General features: G+C 37.4%; 1 protein-coding gene across 2 annotated transcripts in view; it reads left to right on the top strand.

Annotated features, from left to right (window-relative positions):
* Nucleotides 1–15,585, top strand: part of LOC117948707 (tumor protein p53-inducible protein 11-like) — a 41,939-nt gene extending 26,354 nt beyond the window's left edge. For both annotated transcript variants that reach the window (XM_034878463.1, XM_034878464.1), the window contains exons 2-7: nucleotides 6,473–6,612; nucleotides 10,361–10,419; nucleotides 10,595–10,643; nucleotides 11,056–11,152; nucleotides 12,241–12,342; nucleotides 12,948–15,585. In XM_034878463.1, the coding sequence (XP_034734354.1) occupies nucleotides 6,484–6,612; nucleotides 10,361–10,419; nucleotides 10,595–10,643; nucleotides 11,056–11,152; nucleotides 12,241–12,342; nucleotides 12,948–13,081 (570 nt within the window). In that variant the 5' untranslated portion in view covers nucleotides 6,473–6,483 and the 3' untranslated portion in view covers nucleotides 13,082–15,585. The remainder of the gene's footprint in view (nucleotides 1–6,472; nucleotides 6,613–10,360; nucleotides 10,420–10,594; nucleotides 10,644–11,055; nucleotides 11,153–12,240; nucleotides 12,343–12,947) is intronic.
* Nucleotides 15,586–16,796: the final 1,211 nt, after the last annotated feature.

Raw genomic sequence — 16,796 nt, 5'->3', positions numbered from 1 at the left:
TCCATACGATACAATTGTTTTCTTGTTTTGTTTTTTTATGGATGGTTTTTCTTGGCACTAACCAGAGATCTCTCATGTAGTTTGCTTATTTCCCACAATATCTTTCTATGTTTCGCAGCTTTTTATTTCAACAGCACATGTTCTGTCACAAAACCCTGGCGAACAGACAGAGACAATACTGTTTTGTTAATCATATTTGATTATTATGGTATTTGGGATATGATTTGTCTTTTGTTTATCCCACTGGGAGGTAAATACATTGATATTCTACAACCCTATATCTTTAGGCTCCATTAATAGCAGGCTTTTCATCATACATTACTGTTACACCTTCCTCTTGAGGCTTCCTTGAGGCTAATGTATTCATCATCATCATCATCACACATGCAATGCTTTTGAGAAACCTGCTTATATTGTCATCTTAACCACCCTCAAATATTTTTGTGTGTATGTTCAATTTTAGTCAGTTTTTTTATTTACCATATCTTGAAATTCTTTAAACTAATATACACCTAAAACGGGAAATAGGATTGTCCAAATAGAAATAGGATTCCCTCATTAAAAACAATTACTTCAGCAATAGCTGGGTCACTATTATACCATAGCACTAATGCTGAGATGAAAAATGTTCTGTAGGTATTTTTAGATTCTGACAAAGTTTTAATTCATATTAGCACGTCTTAATTTACAGCATGATATTTCCTGCCCACACCACATTAAATGTAATTTACATTCCAAGGTAAATGTATTTAATGCAACAAAGGCTAATTAGAAACAAAACTAGGGTAGCATAGTACGTAGAGAGACCACTCCATCTGATTGGACAGAAATCAGCCCCATTTCCTTAACACGGAAGGAACACTTTTGTTCTCACTGGGGAGAAAACATATCTTCAGGTGTCTGAGTAGAGATATCACAATTTGTTCTAAAGAGCTGTAAACCATTTAAATGTGTACTGTAATAACATCTGCTTGTCCTTTTGTACACCTATTTTGCAGAATCTCAATACATGCTCTTTGAATGTTAAAATTTGACTCTGGGGTGCCTTAAATGGAAGTTGATCTGCTCATAAATTCTGCTTCTCTTTATTCATTCTGTCCAGCTCACTCAATAATTCATTGTTTTACGCAACTCGTTCCTTCACCATCTTCATATTTTAGCCCACTTTTATCCTCCAGGTGAGATATGGTTGGGTTCACAACTCAAGTAAAGTTTGTTGCCATTCCGAAGGAGTGAGATTACATACAGCTATAAGTTAGTCCCATTTAAAGTCTTCTAATGCTGACAAGAAGACACTCATGAGGGAATCATTTCTTCACTCCAGTTGACTAAACGCAGATCAAAGTCTCTTCATTTATCCTAAAATATCACCTACGACAGCATGGAGAATGACAGCGGAGTCACCGGTGGCTCATCAAAGGTGCTTTCAATAATTAAAAACCAATTGGTCCATTGGCAGTTGCTAGGCAACGGCATCAGCATTACTGTGGTACTCAGGGAGCATCAGTAAGGAGATTGGAATGAAGAGACATATTTGGAAAAAATGTGTTATTACAGTGCATGTGCCACAGTGTCTTATTTACGGTTTTACCACGGATACAGTGCATTAATGTAGTTTTGCATCACTTAGAGTTATGCAAGTGGTCAGTTTATAATGCATTAAATGAGTAAGGACATGAAGGGCGACACATAGGCTGAAGGATATAGTTTTATGATTTAACAATCTATGCATAATGCGATTATCACATTAATAAAGCAAATTGGTTAAAGACTTATTTGACCTATTTCACCTACATAATTTGGCCTGAAGCAAATGTCTTATTACAATAATTGTGTCTCATTTATTTTCAAATCAAACTTTAAATTTAGTGAAGAAGAGATGTTTTTTTTTTTTGCAAACTGAGCAGCCAAATTTAAAACTGCATACTGTGTGTCTGGCTCAATTAGGTAACGTCTTTAGAACATTGTAAAATCATTTTTCCCATCAATGTTGCCTCTTCTTGCTGTTACAGAACAGGGCAAGTCTAGTTTCTCAAGCACTGTGTGGAGTCCAAGTGGAATGTTTGACAACAGAAGCCTGAACACATGCTGTGTGACCTTCACTAACCACTCCATGCTAATGTATGTATGCCAATGCCAAGGGAATGTTGTTAATCCTTGCCATGTGTATCACAGACAGAAATGTACTCAGATTAGCACACTTTCTAGTTCCCACCAATCTGTTCCAGTCAAACACAAAACAAAGACGGAAGTAGGTGTAGAAGACCAAAGAATTAGAAAGACCTTGTAATGTAATGCTGTCTAAGTTTTGCTGCTGCTGGGTTTATTTTAGTGCTGTCAAACGGTTAAAATATTTAATCACAATTAATTGCATTTATGTCATTAACTCGTAATTAATTGCACATTTTTATCTATTCTAAATGTCCCTTGATTTCTTTTTGCCCCATTATTTGTCATTTTAATGCTCTTATCAAGATGGAAAAGTGGATCGGCTTACTTTGTGCAAATGTGTTGTTTTTTTTATTATTGAAAACAACATTGGCATATGGCCTACTGTTGTGTTCAATTCTACAAGTAACATTCTCTCTTGGAGCAATTAATCTCTCACACGATGTAACACTGTCCGTCAATTAGAGGGTGAATGAAATGATGGGGTGGGGCAGAATTGGCATCAGCTGTGTGCTTGGCCATTAAGTGGTATTTCAGACTGGACGTGCTGCGATGATAGCTCAGTTCAACAACAAAACACACGGATCACTTTGGTCTTGTCAATGGAACCAATTGGGCATTAAAAAAAAAATAAACGTCATCATTTTCAATGGCATCTATTTTGGCATCTCGCGTTCGCCATCCACTCAAAACTTAACGTTACTGCTCTTTGGCCGGCTTGCAAGCCCAAACAAGTGTGTGCGGCGTGCCTGTTGTTTGGTTTCAGGTCTAGCTAGATCCGGTGTGGTGTTGGAGTTCTCGAACGTTACTAGTCATTGCAAGGTAAAAAAAAAAAAACTACAGTTTGCTAGGCCAAATAGAACGTTAATCCTGCAATTAAAAAAAATTGACGTTAATTACGCATTTAACTGACAGCACTAGTTTGTTAAAGGTATAAATTAAGCTTGGTGTATTTAAATTAGGGCTGGGCAAGTTAACGCGTTAACTAATTAAGTAACACCGACAATTCTATTTTTATTGTGCGTTAACGCAGTTTTTTTTATTTCTTTATTATTGTAAAAGTTTGTTGTTCTATGTAAGACCTGAGACCGAGAGACTCGCCCACAAACAAAAACAACACCTCTGATTCATAGTTGAATAATTTATCAACCATACAATGCAGAAACTCACCAACAGTTGCGTCTAAAAGGTATTGTATGTATTTTGTCATCTGTGTAAGTTATAATGATTATTTCTTCACAGTGTGACTCCCATGACATTTGAGAAGTGTTTTATAGGTTTTACTGCTCTGTCTGTGATATCTATATATCTATATGAGATGTACACTAAATATTTTATTTAACTGCTATTTTATGAACAAAATACTGGTAAGTTTTTGCAGAAGAAATGTTACGGCACTTTTATTCATCTGGCAGAACATTAAAAAAAAAATTGCACTATATACACTAATTTTGAATTTATTATTTCATTTTGCAATTAATTTTGATTAATCGGGGAAATTATGCAATTAATCGCAATGAAAAATTCTAATCGCTGCCAATCCATCGTTTAGCCAAGGTGATGTCTTCAATTGCACGAGGAGAAGCTGCAAATCATCCCATTTGATGAACTTGCATCACCAAGCTAGTATTTTTTTATGGGTAATTAACTGAGGCTAGTTTATTGATCAGGAAAGGTTATGATAAATTAAACAATGACAAATATGCAATCAACTAATTGTTTCAGCATGAATTCCAATAGAACATCCCATTAAATTGTATATTTTAATTTAATTTATCTACAACTTGTATTGTTTTGACTGAGCTATCACTGAAATGGAATATCTGCCACACAATTGGCTGCTATGTTATTGTATTTGAGAGCTTTAACATTTTAATTGATAGTTTTATCCACTCAATGAGTTTAATTTGCACACTTTGCAAAAACAAAACAAAAACAGTAATTGTTTACTTGAAGCCTATAATGCGCCTCTAACTGTGTTGACACACTTCCTTATTGGTGGTAAACCGAGCACTTTGCGGTGTTTCCTGATAGTACTGATTGTTGTTTTTTTCCCCTTTCCTGGTGGACAAAGCTCTCTGTTCTTTGTGTGGTATCCCCATCTTTGAAAGAGTATTTCAATTACCCCTCTTGTTTTACTCCTCTACAGAATTGGACTGTGGAGTAGCCATCAATTTTTTTTAGACAGGCCAACCCATGCGTGCGTGTGCACACATGTTTGTGCATGCCTTTTTGCCTCCAGTTGAACCATGGTGGAGGTAAGGATCGATGGTGATCTCTCTTGATTTGACTATTGCTTGTCCCCATTGAATCCACAAGCACAATCCTTTAACACCAATCAATAGGACCACAGTTGGCCTGCACGATTCAAGGAAAAATCTGAATCACCATTTTTTTGCTTAGAGTTGATATCAAGATTATCTGCCATGTTTTTTTTGGTTTTTTTTACCATGACCAAACAAAATCAAATTTGCAGTACCAAACCAAGGTTATTATAGTTTTGCAGTTTTGCAATTTTCATTAGTTTATTTTTATTTTGTTTGTCTTTTTGTTTTCAAATTCTGTTCATTTTTATTTTTCATAGCGGGTTTGCTAGTTTAGTTTATTTTTTTAAAATGCTTAGTTTTAGTTTAGCTTTAGTATTAGTTTTTGTCTTTTTTGTAGTATGGGTTATTTGTCGGGATTTGAAAAACCGTACTGTGTAATATTAACTCAACACAAATCATACAATTTTAGAAATATGTATTCACAATATATTCAACAATAACACCCGTACAAACAATGTACACATGATGATGAGCAGATATGTAAACAGTCAACACAAGACACTGCAGTAAGTGCAGAATGGGTTTTTAATTCTATGCATTGAATAAAGTATTGTCTTATGGACCGATCAGAAATGAGGTTGATAATAATAGGCTATAGTCATTGAAACGCTCATATTATGCTTTTCGGCTTTTCCCCTTTCATTTATAGTTATATGTAGTTTTTGTACACCAGACAGGACACGGGTTCTGAAATTATGTGTCTGAAACAACTGGTTACCCTTGGCTGGAAATGCGTGATCTGGAGGCTCACAATAAGTTCCTTCCGTGACAAACGGGCATGTGTGGATATATACTGTATGTGTGAGGTCATTGATTATTCATTTCAAATAAGACTAACATATCTAAGGTTTGGGCATTTTGCTGTCTATAGTGTGTGTTAGTGTGTGTGTGTGTGTGTGTGTGTGTGTGTGTGTGTGTCTTTGTGAGTGTCTGTGCTCCCAGCAGACCTATAAGACATCTGGCTGTTGCCTCCACTTTGAGTTAAGAACAAGGTTTTTATAGTTTGCCTGGATTTCTGAGACCAGTGTTGGATAATTGTGTTGCGTAAGTCAAGTCTTCAAGGGGATTATTATACATTTCCTGCCTGTGCTGTAGATGGATGTCTTCTTCAGATCAAGGGGCAGGAAAATTTCCACTGAGGTTTTGTATATGAAACTAAAGTCTACCTCCACTAAAAAAAATTGTTTATGTTCCCTAAAATGTCTGACATTGACCATACGGAATTGCATCCATGAAAAGTTTTCACTAGAGAGGTGTTTTCACATTCTTCACCTGAATGGGGCACGTCTGTGCACTTCTGTGAAATTTGAGATTCAAACGTACACTGAGCAGGATAAGGTATGGCACTAATTCGTAAACAAATCGCTCCCTAATATGCAAAAGCCAGCAAAGAAACTTAAAACCTTGAAGCGCAGAGCGGACTGTCAGTATAGAGAGCGAAAACACACTGTTGTCTGAGCTTTGTCAGTCACTGTCAGTAACAAGCTTACACACAAACAAACAAAAGATGCTAACTACACTTAGCATTGTGATACATCTGCTTCTCGCTGATTTTAGCTGAGACTTCTCATCTGAGCCTGGGCCTGACTGATGGCAGGTTTAAACTATAATTGCAGACCGCCAGCCTGCGGAGCTTGGAAGCCAGGCCACCTGAGCAGGCAGCCGTGTCACAGGGGCACTGGAATTTCTCAATGGGGTAGAAAGGGTAGATGTGCTGCCAGCTCCCTTTTCAGACTTTCATTTTACTTTTTATGTGGGTAAACCATGTTAAACAAAATATTAATCATAACAAAGTATTTTTTACGTACTTTACAATGTGGAGTGGGACTTTTAATGGGATAAAAATTGGGATATTTAATATATCTTCTCTCCTTGGCTTTCTCTTTTTCATTTATTAATTTATTTCCTCCAACTTTACAACCACACTTGCATTCTGACCTTCTCCATCTGTGTACCTCTCTTATCTTTTTTGTCAGGTGTGTATACCATGGCGTCTAAACCTCACCCTCCTCTGATGAAGAAGCACAGCCAGACAGACCTGATAAGCCGTCTAAAGAGCAGGAAGATCCTTGGAGTCGGTGGCGAGGATGATGATGGTGAAGTGCACCGCTCAAAGGTCAGATTAAGTCACATGATTTTGTATTTGTCATTTATATTCAGTAGGGGCAGTAATACACTGCATTTTGACATAACTTTGTCATAAATGTGTTAAACCATTGTCAGTCAAATGGCTGATATTGCAGCAATGCGCAACCACAGGTGCATTCATCAACCCTGGGAAAATCTATGGATTTTTTTCAAAGCCACAATGGGCTGCTAATTGGTTCATCACTCTCAGTGTACCTTTTTGTGCATTTCCTCCTTATGCTTCAATGAATCTAGATCACATATTCCCATGAGCTGTCGCATCTCCACTGGGATGTAACTGGCTCCCCTGAGAGACTCCCTGTCTCTTGCATCTCATTTTTGATATTCCTGCATTATGTATTTGCACACTCATATAGACATTGCACAGGGGTGTGTATACCAAAACACAACAACACACATGCTGGTTCATGCCAGAAGACACAAAAACACAACTATATATACTCATGAGCATTGAGCTGTACGGTTGCCAACAATGTCTTGTTCCAACAGAGGGCTCAAATATCAAGATCCCAATGATCTTTTTCAGATAACATTAGAATTAGTATAGGCAAAGCTGATGGTTCATCCCTGAAATATTAATCAGGCAAGTGGGAACCAAACAGAAGGGAGCAGGCACACAATGGAGGCTGATAGCTTGTGATAACATGTCTCCTCTCTCAATGTTGAAGCTAGGGACCTTATCCAGACATCTGTCATTGAGATCCTTTTCACAACGGGTAGGGATAGAGATATGAAAACACTTAATGCCTCAACATCCAATTCCAATAATTTTTCTTTGAATTGAGAAAGATAATTGAGGTTAGATACATGTCTGTAATGATTGAATAGTGGTTCAGCAACAGTCAATGCAAAGTACAGCAGCAAAATACTTTGGCCAATGTGGTCCATTGTACATGTGGTTTTGAATAGTAGGTTTCCCTAATTAACTGTGGCGTTGACACTTATTTAGAAGTCAACTTCATGCTCTTACAATAAACTGGATTGTGCCATTACTCTTGAGTTGTTCCATTTATCCTTGCCACAAGTGTTTGGTGGTAAAGAGACCCATGGGATTTAACAGTCAGCTGCATAGCAACAGTTGGTTTAAAAGGGAAACGATTGACTTTATCCCTGTGGGCCCTGTAAACAAACGAGGGAAATGCTTCTGTAGTCCGCCGACTGTCCCTTCCTGCCTGTTTTATTTTGTATTTATGCTATCGTATGTGAGTGCAATTGTGCCAAAGAATATTGTCCTTCTTGTCCGTTTAGTCACTGCCAGCTTCTTTAACTCACTGGTCCACTACTTCTTGTTGTGTATATTTATATTGTGTTTTTATTTTTCTGTATATTTTGATTGCCACTGAGACATTTTGTAATTTAATGTGACACAATGTGCACAAACTGAAAACAGTTTTTTTTGGGGGGTGATAAGAGATTATACTTCTTCCACTACCCCTGGATATTTTGTCATGCTTGTTGTGCTCTTTGTTCATTGAATGTAGCTGACTGATGACAAGCCGAGTCCATAGCAGCTGTAATTAAGCATCTCTCTTAATCCTACAAACAGCATTGTGTATTTCTTCCTTTTCCTGTTTCTCCTTCTCTTCTTAACTCCCTTCCTCCTTATTCCACCCCAAGCCAACCTTGTGCCATCAGTAGACCCTCATTTCCCTTGTAGAATTTCTCATGCCAGTCATGAATATTTATGTGTTCCTGTCAAAAACAGCCGCTGAAACCATGGCACAGGAAGGCTGAATCACCTGCTCATGTGATCACAGACAGGCTTCATACAATCGCACTTTTCTGCAGTGAAAGCAGAGATGTATTCGGTCTCGTCTGTTACTCTTTATCTTAATAGTTTTTGGAATTTAACTTTAATGGTGTCTTTTTGTAAGGGCCCTATAATGTACACTACAGAAATGTGCAAAACAATTACATACATCACATGGCATATCTTGCAAGTAACTTCTGCAATTTTAGGTCTTATAGATATTATCATAATATAGAATATTTTAGACCTTTAGCTGTCTCAATATAACTTTAGTTATTTTTTTCATTTTTATTTTCCACAGGCGCATTAAACAGAAAACTATTTTCCAATTGACAATGAGTTATACCTTGAAACACTGCTTGTCAGAAAATCATCTTCTCTACTTTGGATTTCAAGGTTCAGTGTATTTTTTTGTTTCAGTGAGGCTATGCCTCGCTGCAACACAAGAACAGTTTATGTTGGAAGAGATGCTTAATGATGAAGGAAAGTCATTGATGTTAGGGGAGTGATAAGACCTGAAGGCTTTGGACAAAGGAAAACAACTTCCCAGCCAACAATTTTAATTTATCTGTGGGTTACTGTCTGTTCAGGCAGAAAACTGTGTGGTTTATTACTTTGTTTGCCCCCATGTCTTCATGTATTTTACGATGAAAAAAGATAAATCTGAATTTGTCACCACCATTTATGAGTTGATATTCTCCTCACATGCATAAAGAATCAGCGCTCTTGCTATCTTAAGGACCTCCTTTGGGTTTTTCCATATATTTAGACACATACAGTATATACATACATACAGATAAACATTTTTCCATTTTAGATAACTTGCAGAACTTAGGAATTTCAGTGTAGACATTACATACTGTATTGTGCTCTAGCTCACTTATTTTCACTATTTCTAGAGCTCTTGCTCAGTTGCATCCAGTGCATGATTCTTATAGTCATTATCACTTCATCTGATTTTTTTTTTTCAGTCTTCTATTACATTCTTTTAGTCTAGACAATGTCAGAAAACTGTAAAAAATAAGAAAATTAGCCCATCATAATTTCCCAGACCCGAGGGTGATGTTTTCAATGTTTTGTTTGATAAATGACTTGAAATATGTTATTGATTATTAAATGTGTCATTTATATTCTTCTGTGTATCAGCTAATAATTTAATTGTTTCCTTACTACATTATTCCAGACAGTTATAGATGAATATTAAGATACTGTTAATATCAGACTACACAGAAATGGAGCCGCCGAGTACAATTGCAAGCTTTATATTTGTGTTTTTCTGGGAGGTTAACATTAATATATATTATTGCCGAATGGAGCAGAGTAAAAAAAAAAAAAAATAACATCTTTCTCACAGATATTACCAAGAAAACGCTTGGGTTTGTCTCCTTAATATTGCTGCATGATGTGATAAATTCTTTTTTGCATTTTAATAAAATAGAAACAGTGTTTCTATTCAACAGAAACAAACAATTGCTTTCAATTTTTCAAAACATGCTCTCACTAAATGCTTCAGGCTCTCAGGATTACAAATTGACTATTGCTTGGTACTTCCTAGGATTAAGTTAAACGTTGTCAAATTGGGTTTCTGTTCTGGCATAGACTGGGTAGATGGTTATTCAACCCCAATTCACTGCAAGATGTTGTTATGACATACCCTCTTAATCGTCAGGAGGTGAAGACATTTCCGGTTTTTAATTAACCTCTTTATAAGTACTTCTGGACACTTAGCCTCTCTTCTTTTCTCTCAACAGCTTTTTTTTAATGTGCTTCTTTATTTCCATTAGCTTGCTACAGATGTGTTGGCAACATGAAATACACCTGCATGGAGAGTACTTTATTCTTGGTTATGTGGTGCTTTGTCGAAGGCTGTGGGAAGATATATCTGTTGAGATGACATCGTTGCTTTTACATTTCCATTCTCATAACTTGTTTTCTCTTTATTTTGTCTTGCCTTGTTCTCTCACAGATCAGTCAGATGCTCGGAAATGAGATGAAGTTTGCAGTGCGAGAGCCTATCGGGCTTAGGTGAGATTTCAACTGCTCAGACCAGCTCACAGTTAACATAGCACACTGTGTATTGTCATCTGTGTGTCACTTCCTGTAAAGTTCAACCTCTTGTAAACTCTGAGAAAGTGGTCACTGTTGCTAAGAGGAATATAACAGTACATTATAACATGTTATGTTGTGTATCTATTTTTAGGGTATGGATACTCATCTCTGCAGTGGGTTTCACAGTTATGGCCGTGATGGTAAGTGTTGCTTAAATCATCATCGCAGTGAAGGAGTTGTCACATTCATGACTAAAACGTCTTCACTCAATTTTTTAATAGTTTCTATGAATTTAATATTATATTTCATTATACCTTAGATATACTTTTTTTTTTTTACAGTTATTGAAGGAGAAAAGGCACTTGTCAAGATTAGAAAGATCATGTTATACAAACCCAACAATGAATTACTGTAAATGCTTAATCCGTGAGGGACATCTGGACAAACAGCTCCGTCTTTGTCGGCTAAAGCACCTAAATGCTCAATGTCCTCTGTGTTCATCTCACAAACAAGAACACTTTGTCAATGGTGCTGCATTTTGAAGGCATTTAGGGAGGACATAATCCTTTTTGTTTTCATATGACAGTGTTATGTTTCTGTTTTGCTACACAGGCTCTTGTGTTTCCCAACCAGCTATATGAGGTTGTTTTTGAGGAGGAGCTCTTCACGACTAGCATTTCCATTCGCCTTTATGGAGGAGCACTGCTTAGTAAGTCTTTATTCCTATTTATGCTTCATGCATGTGGGAGTTTGTTCACTGTGCTGCAATGATGTTCACAAAAAAATTTACATTGCATTTATTTTAGTTCAAACGCATAGTAAGTTGAAGTACTCTCTTGCTGCAAAATCATTCCTGTGTGTATCAGTGATGCTCACAACAAAGGCTCCGCTCGCCTCTCTTAAATATGCCGGGTCATAATGGCATTTGCAATTATTTTAATGGTCTTAGACTGAAACACGGATATCAAGCAAGTCAGTGAGTCAGTCACTCAGTGATTAGAGGGTTTGGGATGTCTCTGTGACTGTGACCAAGAGGCAAGTAACACACAGGTTGCTTATTGATGTGAAAGCATGAATATAAGGAAGGGTGAGAGCAAAGCCTCAGCATATTTTGAGTTGTTCCAGGTTGTCACTTTCAGCAAAGTCAGGCCATAACATATGTCATAACATCAGCACATTAAATACAAAAGACATAAGAGCTCAAAATAATTCATCTGTCTAATATGTTCCCTCTTCTTCCCTCACAAGACATTTTTGGGAAAACTAAGAATAAACCTTTTACTGAACTCTTAACACATTGTACACATGTCTTATGTTATGATAAATCTGAGCAATGTCAAATCTGAAAAAATAAAAAATAAACCTCTGGAAGATTACTGCATTGCCTGAGGTGTGATAAAACCTTAGGCATATGGCACTGGATGGAGGAAAACCTGAATAAACCAGTTCTCAATCTTATAAGGCCAACAAAAAGGGCGTTTTATTTCAAATGTCAGCAGGGCTGTGGGGATTGGCAAAGGAAAAAGGAAATTGTACTGGAAAGATGTCTGGGAATTAAATAATAGAGCATAGGATTTTATCAGAATGAATTAATTAGTCAGAGCATTCAATGGAAACAATAGGCCAAATATCACAATGTGAATGTTTCGTCATAGGCAGAGTACAGCTGCAAGTAAACTGTTCTCATAATAATTTTATGAGTGGAATCGAGTCTTCTTACCTGAACTTCCTCTTTTTTCTATTTTAATTCCCATGCCCCTTAACCTATAAATTCTCTTTCATCACATCATTTTCCAGGCCTGGCCCTCATCATGTGGAATGGTCTCTACACAGCAGAAAAGATCGTCATCCAGTGGACTCTGCTCAGTGAAGCCTGCTACTTTGCTGTCCAGTTTCTTGGTAGATACATTCCTCTAACACATTATTTGAATGTCCTGTTTATGTCGTTTGTCCCTAGTTGTTAAAGTCCCCATCTCACGTAGTGACAGAGTTAAGACCAACCATTTTTCTGATTGGAAATCAGGAATATGTGTTGACACTGCCCTCTTGTGTTCACAGTGTAGAGTTGCAAACTTGCATTGTATTAAAGGAACAGTCCGCCCAAATTTAATTCTAACACCATTTATTTTTGGTCTCTATAACCATTTCTCAATCTGTACTGGACGCAGAGAGACCCCTTTCAGTGCAAGTCAAAAGTAACAATACGAATTTCCCTCTTTGTGTTACTGTCCCGATACACAAGCCCTGCAAGGACACACCTTCCAGGGAAACCCAAGGAAGGAATTTAGGACTAAAAAGACCACTTGATTGTCTAACACAGGCTAATAATTTCAGCGACAGATAACTCTCTCTCGGGCATGTGAGTATAGTTTTTAAGACAGACTTGAAAAAACGTGAACCTATCCTCCTTTTTAAATCTACTTTCCATAGGTTAGTAATGCTAGGGAAATCATGCAATGTGTGCCTTTCCTATTAAAGGACCAAATGTTGCACTGTGGTTTCAGTGACGTCCGTCACCTTAATCGAGATCGGCATCCTGCCCAATGCAGCCATTCTCCTGCTCCTCAGTCGGGTGCTCTTCCTGCTGGTCACAATGTCCTACTACTACCACCTGGGCCGTAAGCTGAAGAAGATCTGAGCTGACTGGTTGATACTTCCAGGGAGGGGTCAGCTGAGCACAGGTCACAAACATGGGCTCAGAAGGTTTGGAAAATGATTTGATTGGGACTTGGTTGGAGCATTACTTTGCCAGTGGACACCCCCTGCCCCCTTCCCTGGGGTCTAGCCTATTGTAACTCCCAGTATTCAACAGATGAGCCGAGTCCCACATTCCAGACAACTAGAACAAAAAACCTCATAGTGAAAGTAAATTACTCTGTCTGGGTTGTGAGGTCAAGACCCTCTTGACACACATTTTTTCTTTTGCAGTTCTGAGTGCTGTAATTACAAAGAAGGAAATAGCAGTTTGTAGTGAATTGCGTTCTTTTGTCTCATAGTTATATGATTTAATTTGTACAGTACATCTGACTATGTTCATGTATAGCCGGGTGATTTCCAGATTCAGTATTTAGTGTTATCTAAAGTTGCATCTTGACACCGCATCTTAATCACGCTCAAGGACCGAAAGTTTGTGCTCTTTCCTGTTTGATGCAGTCGGTGTTAACTCATACTGTATGTAATCTAATATGTGCTCTGGCATGCTTCTCTGACAGCTCATTATTAGACACTTTAAATGGGAAAAGCATCCTGCTTAGTGAAAATGTATGGACAGTCAGGTTAGCTAAATGCTGGATTAGTGACAGTGAACCTTTTCTTATACTGCTGACAGCTTTCTTGGTCAGAACACTGAGGAAATACCAAAATCCGTCAGTTTTTACTCTCAAAGGTGCACATCAACCATATTCATATTTAGATTACCCAAAAAAGAAATTCTAAATCTAAACATATTTTCAGGGACAAAGTGATTTGTTTTTTAAAAAAAAAATTCTCGAGGCATCAGTCAAGAAGCGCTTCCAAAAGTGAATAAGAATTGTTTTGTACACAATATTTCCACTACTGCGATTAAAACCTGTAATGTTGAGAAATGTACATGTGAACTGATTTGTAGAAGAGAAGCAGTGTTGTTCTCCTTGTTTGTGTGCTGGTAGGCAGGACATTCGCCTGAGTGATCTTACAGAAAGCCTTTTAACATTCTGACCTTTACTGTAACGCTAGTGTCCCAAGCCGAGCATGTCAGTGTGCAGAGCAAACCAACCTGAGCTGGTTCCTCATCAGTGATGTAGCAAAGTTTTTTACATAAACCTTGTCCTTAGCCTTAAAACTACTAAAAATAATAGTCGTCTGCATCCTACATCTTGTATATATGTAAATAAAGGTATTTACTATTATGTGATGTTCTTGAGAACCGAACAGGGAACTTGTTCAGTATTAGTAAAACGTCTTTTGAAGATTGATCTTTCTCTTGGTGTGTCTTATTTTGTACCTAATTGTGTTATCGATGTCATGGATGCAATATAATCCACCAAAAGAAATAGGTCAAAATGTGTAGCAAGCGCCCACCAACTAGAACTCAATGCTGATTAATTAAGATGTCATGGATGCATTAGCTGAATACATCAAATAAAGCCTAAAAATGAGAATTTGATTTATAAGGCAGTTAAAATAAACTATATGTGCTTCAAAACAGTTATAACTCAACACTTAACAGTTTTCACCCAATCGATATGTAAAATCCATTTTCTACCTCCCACTACTTTGAATGCCCCTCAGGGTACGCAACATCCCAGCTCAGTGTTTCAGAGCAATGCTAGCAATGCTCATTTGTCAACTCGGATCTTTGCAACTTAAAAACACACTTTAAAAATAGTTGACTCATTTTGGAAATGTATTTCAAGTCGAACAAGAAACATACTGTGGGCCTCCTCCAAAGGTGGTCCATATTGTTTCAAATGACCATGTTCAGTCCTGCCCTAGAAGGGAGTGGTCCTGAGGTCAGAGTAATTGTGGTTTTGCAGTTGCGAGTCCAGCACTGAAGGCAGATGTGCTTGTTACTTGGGTGAGTTTTCAGTTCAGATAGGGAAAACATGAAACATGGGTGAGGTCTCTCTTACTCCTGAAAAGTTGTAATTATCCTTTTTCCAGTGTTTAATTAGATGTAGCTCTCCCGAGTGACATTGTGTGCCCCAACCTACTCCTCTGTCCTGACTAGCATGGTAATTATGGACTTCAAGAAAAATGTCATTCCATTTCCGTCGATGCTACAGGCCTCAAATCATCATCCCTGTGAAATGTTCAAAGGTCTTTAAAGAAGGTTATTTTAGGAGAGATGGACAGCTTTTTTTTTTTTGGGGGGGGGGGGGCTGGGACAGAGAGAAGGGAAGGGAGACAAAGAAATTACACTTTTCATCCTCCTGTCATAATCTAGTCCAAATATAACATTGGTAAATTTTGTCCTTGACATTTTAAAGGAATTGTAAGTTGAGCCTTTCAGTCCCTCTGATTTAGATCCAACATATATTGTACTGTTGTGAAAACAATACCAGATCAAATTGTTTCAAGTTGTAGCATTGTGTTTTTATGTATATATGTGCTATATTGTACGTCAAAAATGTTAAGTTTGAAATAAAGCATTCTACTGTTTAATTTGAGGACTTCAAAAGTGACATAATCCTTATTGTTCTATGTTTTTTAAATAGTGCTGCAACCCCAGAAATAAAATGAGAGTAGGACCCACATGTAACTGTTTGCCATGGTCATTTGACTAGTTCAAGAAAAAATGACGAATGTTGTAATGGTGACACGTGTCAGTGGGTCCGTAGAGTGTGTCAAAATCACTAGTGTGGGAAACAACAATGACTTACCAAAAAATATCTGAAGCGATTTCCTCAATTTCTCTCTAGCAGCAAGGTAACGGAAAGAGAGCACAAAAGATGGCTATCCATGCTATTCTACTACTCATTTGTTGCAAACCTCACCTCCATGAGGCTTGACTTTCCGCAAGTTTGTTTATACAGAAACGATACCGCTACAATGGTCGTGGTTCTTTGCAATGGCAACAATACACATAAAAATGGCCGCCGTTTCGACCATCCTGCTATGTTGATTTAAAAGGGAATTTCTGTTCTATTCTCATATTTCTATGGCTGCAACAAACTTATTTTGATTAATACTTACTGCTGATAATTTTCAATTTATCAATTGCCAGAAAATAATAAAGAAAATAAAATTAAATGCTCACAACTTCCTAAAGCACGAAGTGTTTTTAAATATACTTTTTATATGACATGCCTCAGCAGGATAGCTTTAAACTAGCTGGAGTAACTTTTGAAAATAAAGTGCTTTCAGCAAAATGTCCTGTCTAATTTAACAAAATGCATCAAACCACAAAACAGAACCAACAACTTTGTTCTAACATGTCTTAAAGAAACTAGAGAGCTGTAATGCAGTCTTGTTTAGTGTTTTCTGTTTGGAAGGTATTAAACATGCCATAACATGATCATCCTCAAATCTGAATAAAAGATCTCTGTGAATTTAAAGGAGTCTACCTGGTGTAGCCTAGCACATATTCCTGCCTAACCTTTCCCATCCCCAGTGCTCTCTCCTTTACATTTGGCAAACGGTGAAAAGAGGGACTGTGTGGCACAGGAAATGTGCGGTTAGGGTTGTTTATAGGCAAAAAGCTCCCTTGTGCATTATCTCCATAATTTCTGCTTAATATATTGAATGCTGGTTTATTTCTTAAAGTAATGTTTTTTTGTATTGCACCGTTTCACAGAATAAAAATCACAAAATGCTACACAACCTCCGGTTTTAAAATGAGTGCGTGGGACTTAAGGCATGGTAAACAGTAGATT

Source organism: Etheostoma cragini, chromosome 8 (assembly GCF_013103735.1).
Source record: "Etheostoma cragini isolate CJK2018 chromosome 8, CSU_Ecrag_1.0, whole genome shotgun sequence".
Classification (NCBI taxonomy): Eukaryota; Metazoa; Chordata; class Actinopteri; order Perciformes; family Percidae; genus Etheostoma; species Etheostoma cragini.
This window is presented reverse-complemented; position numbering and strand designations above follow the sequence as displayed.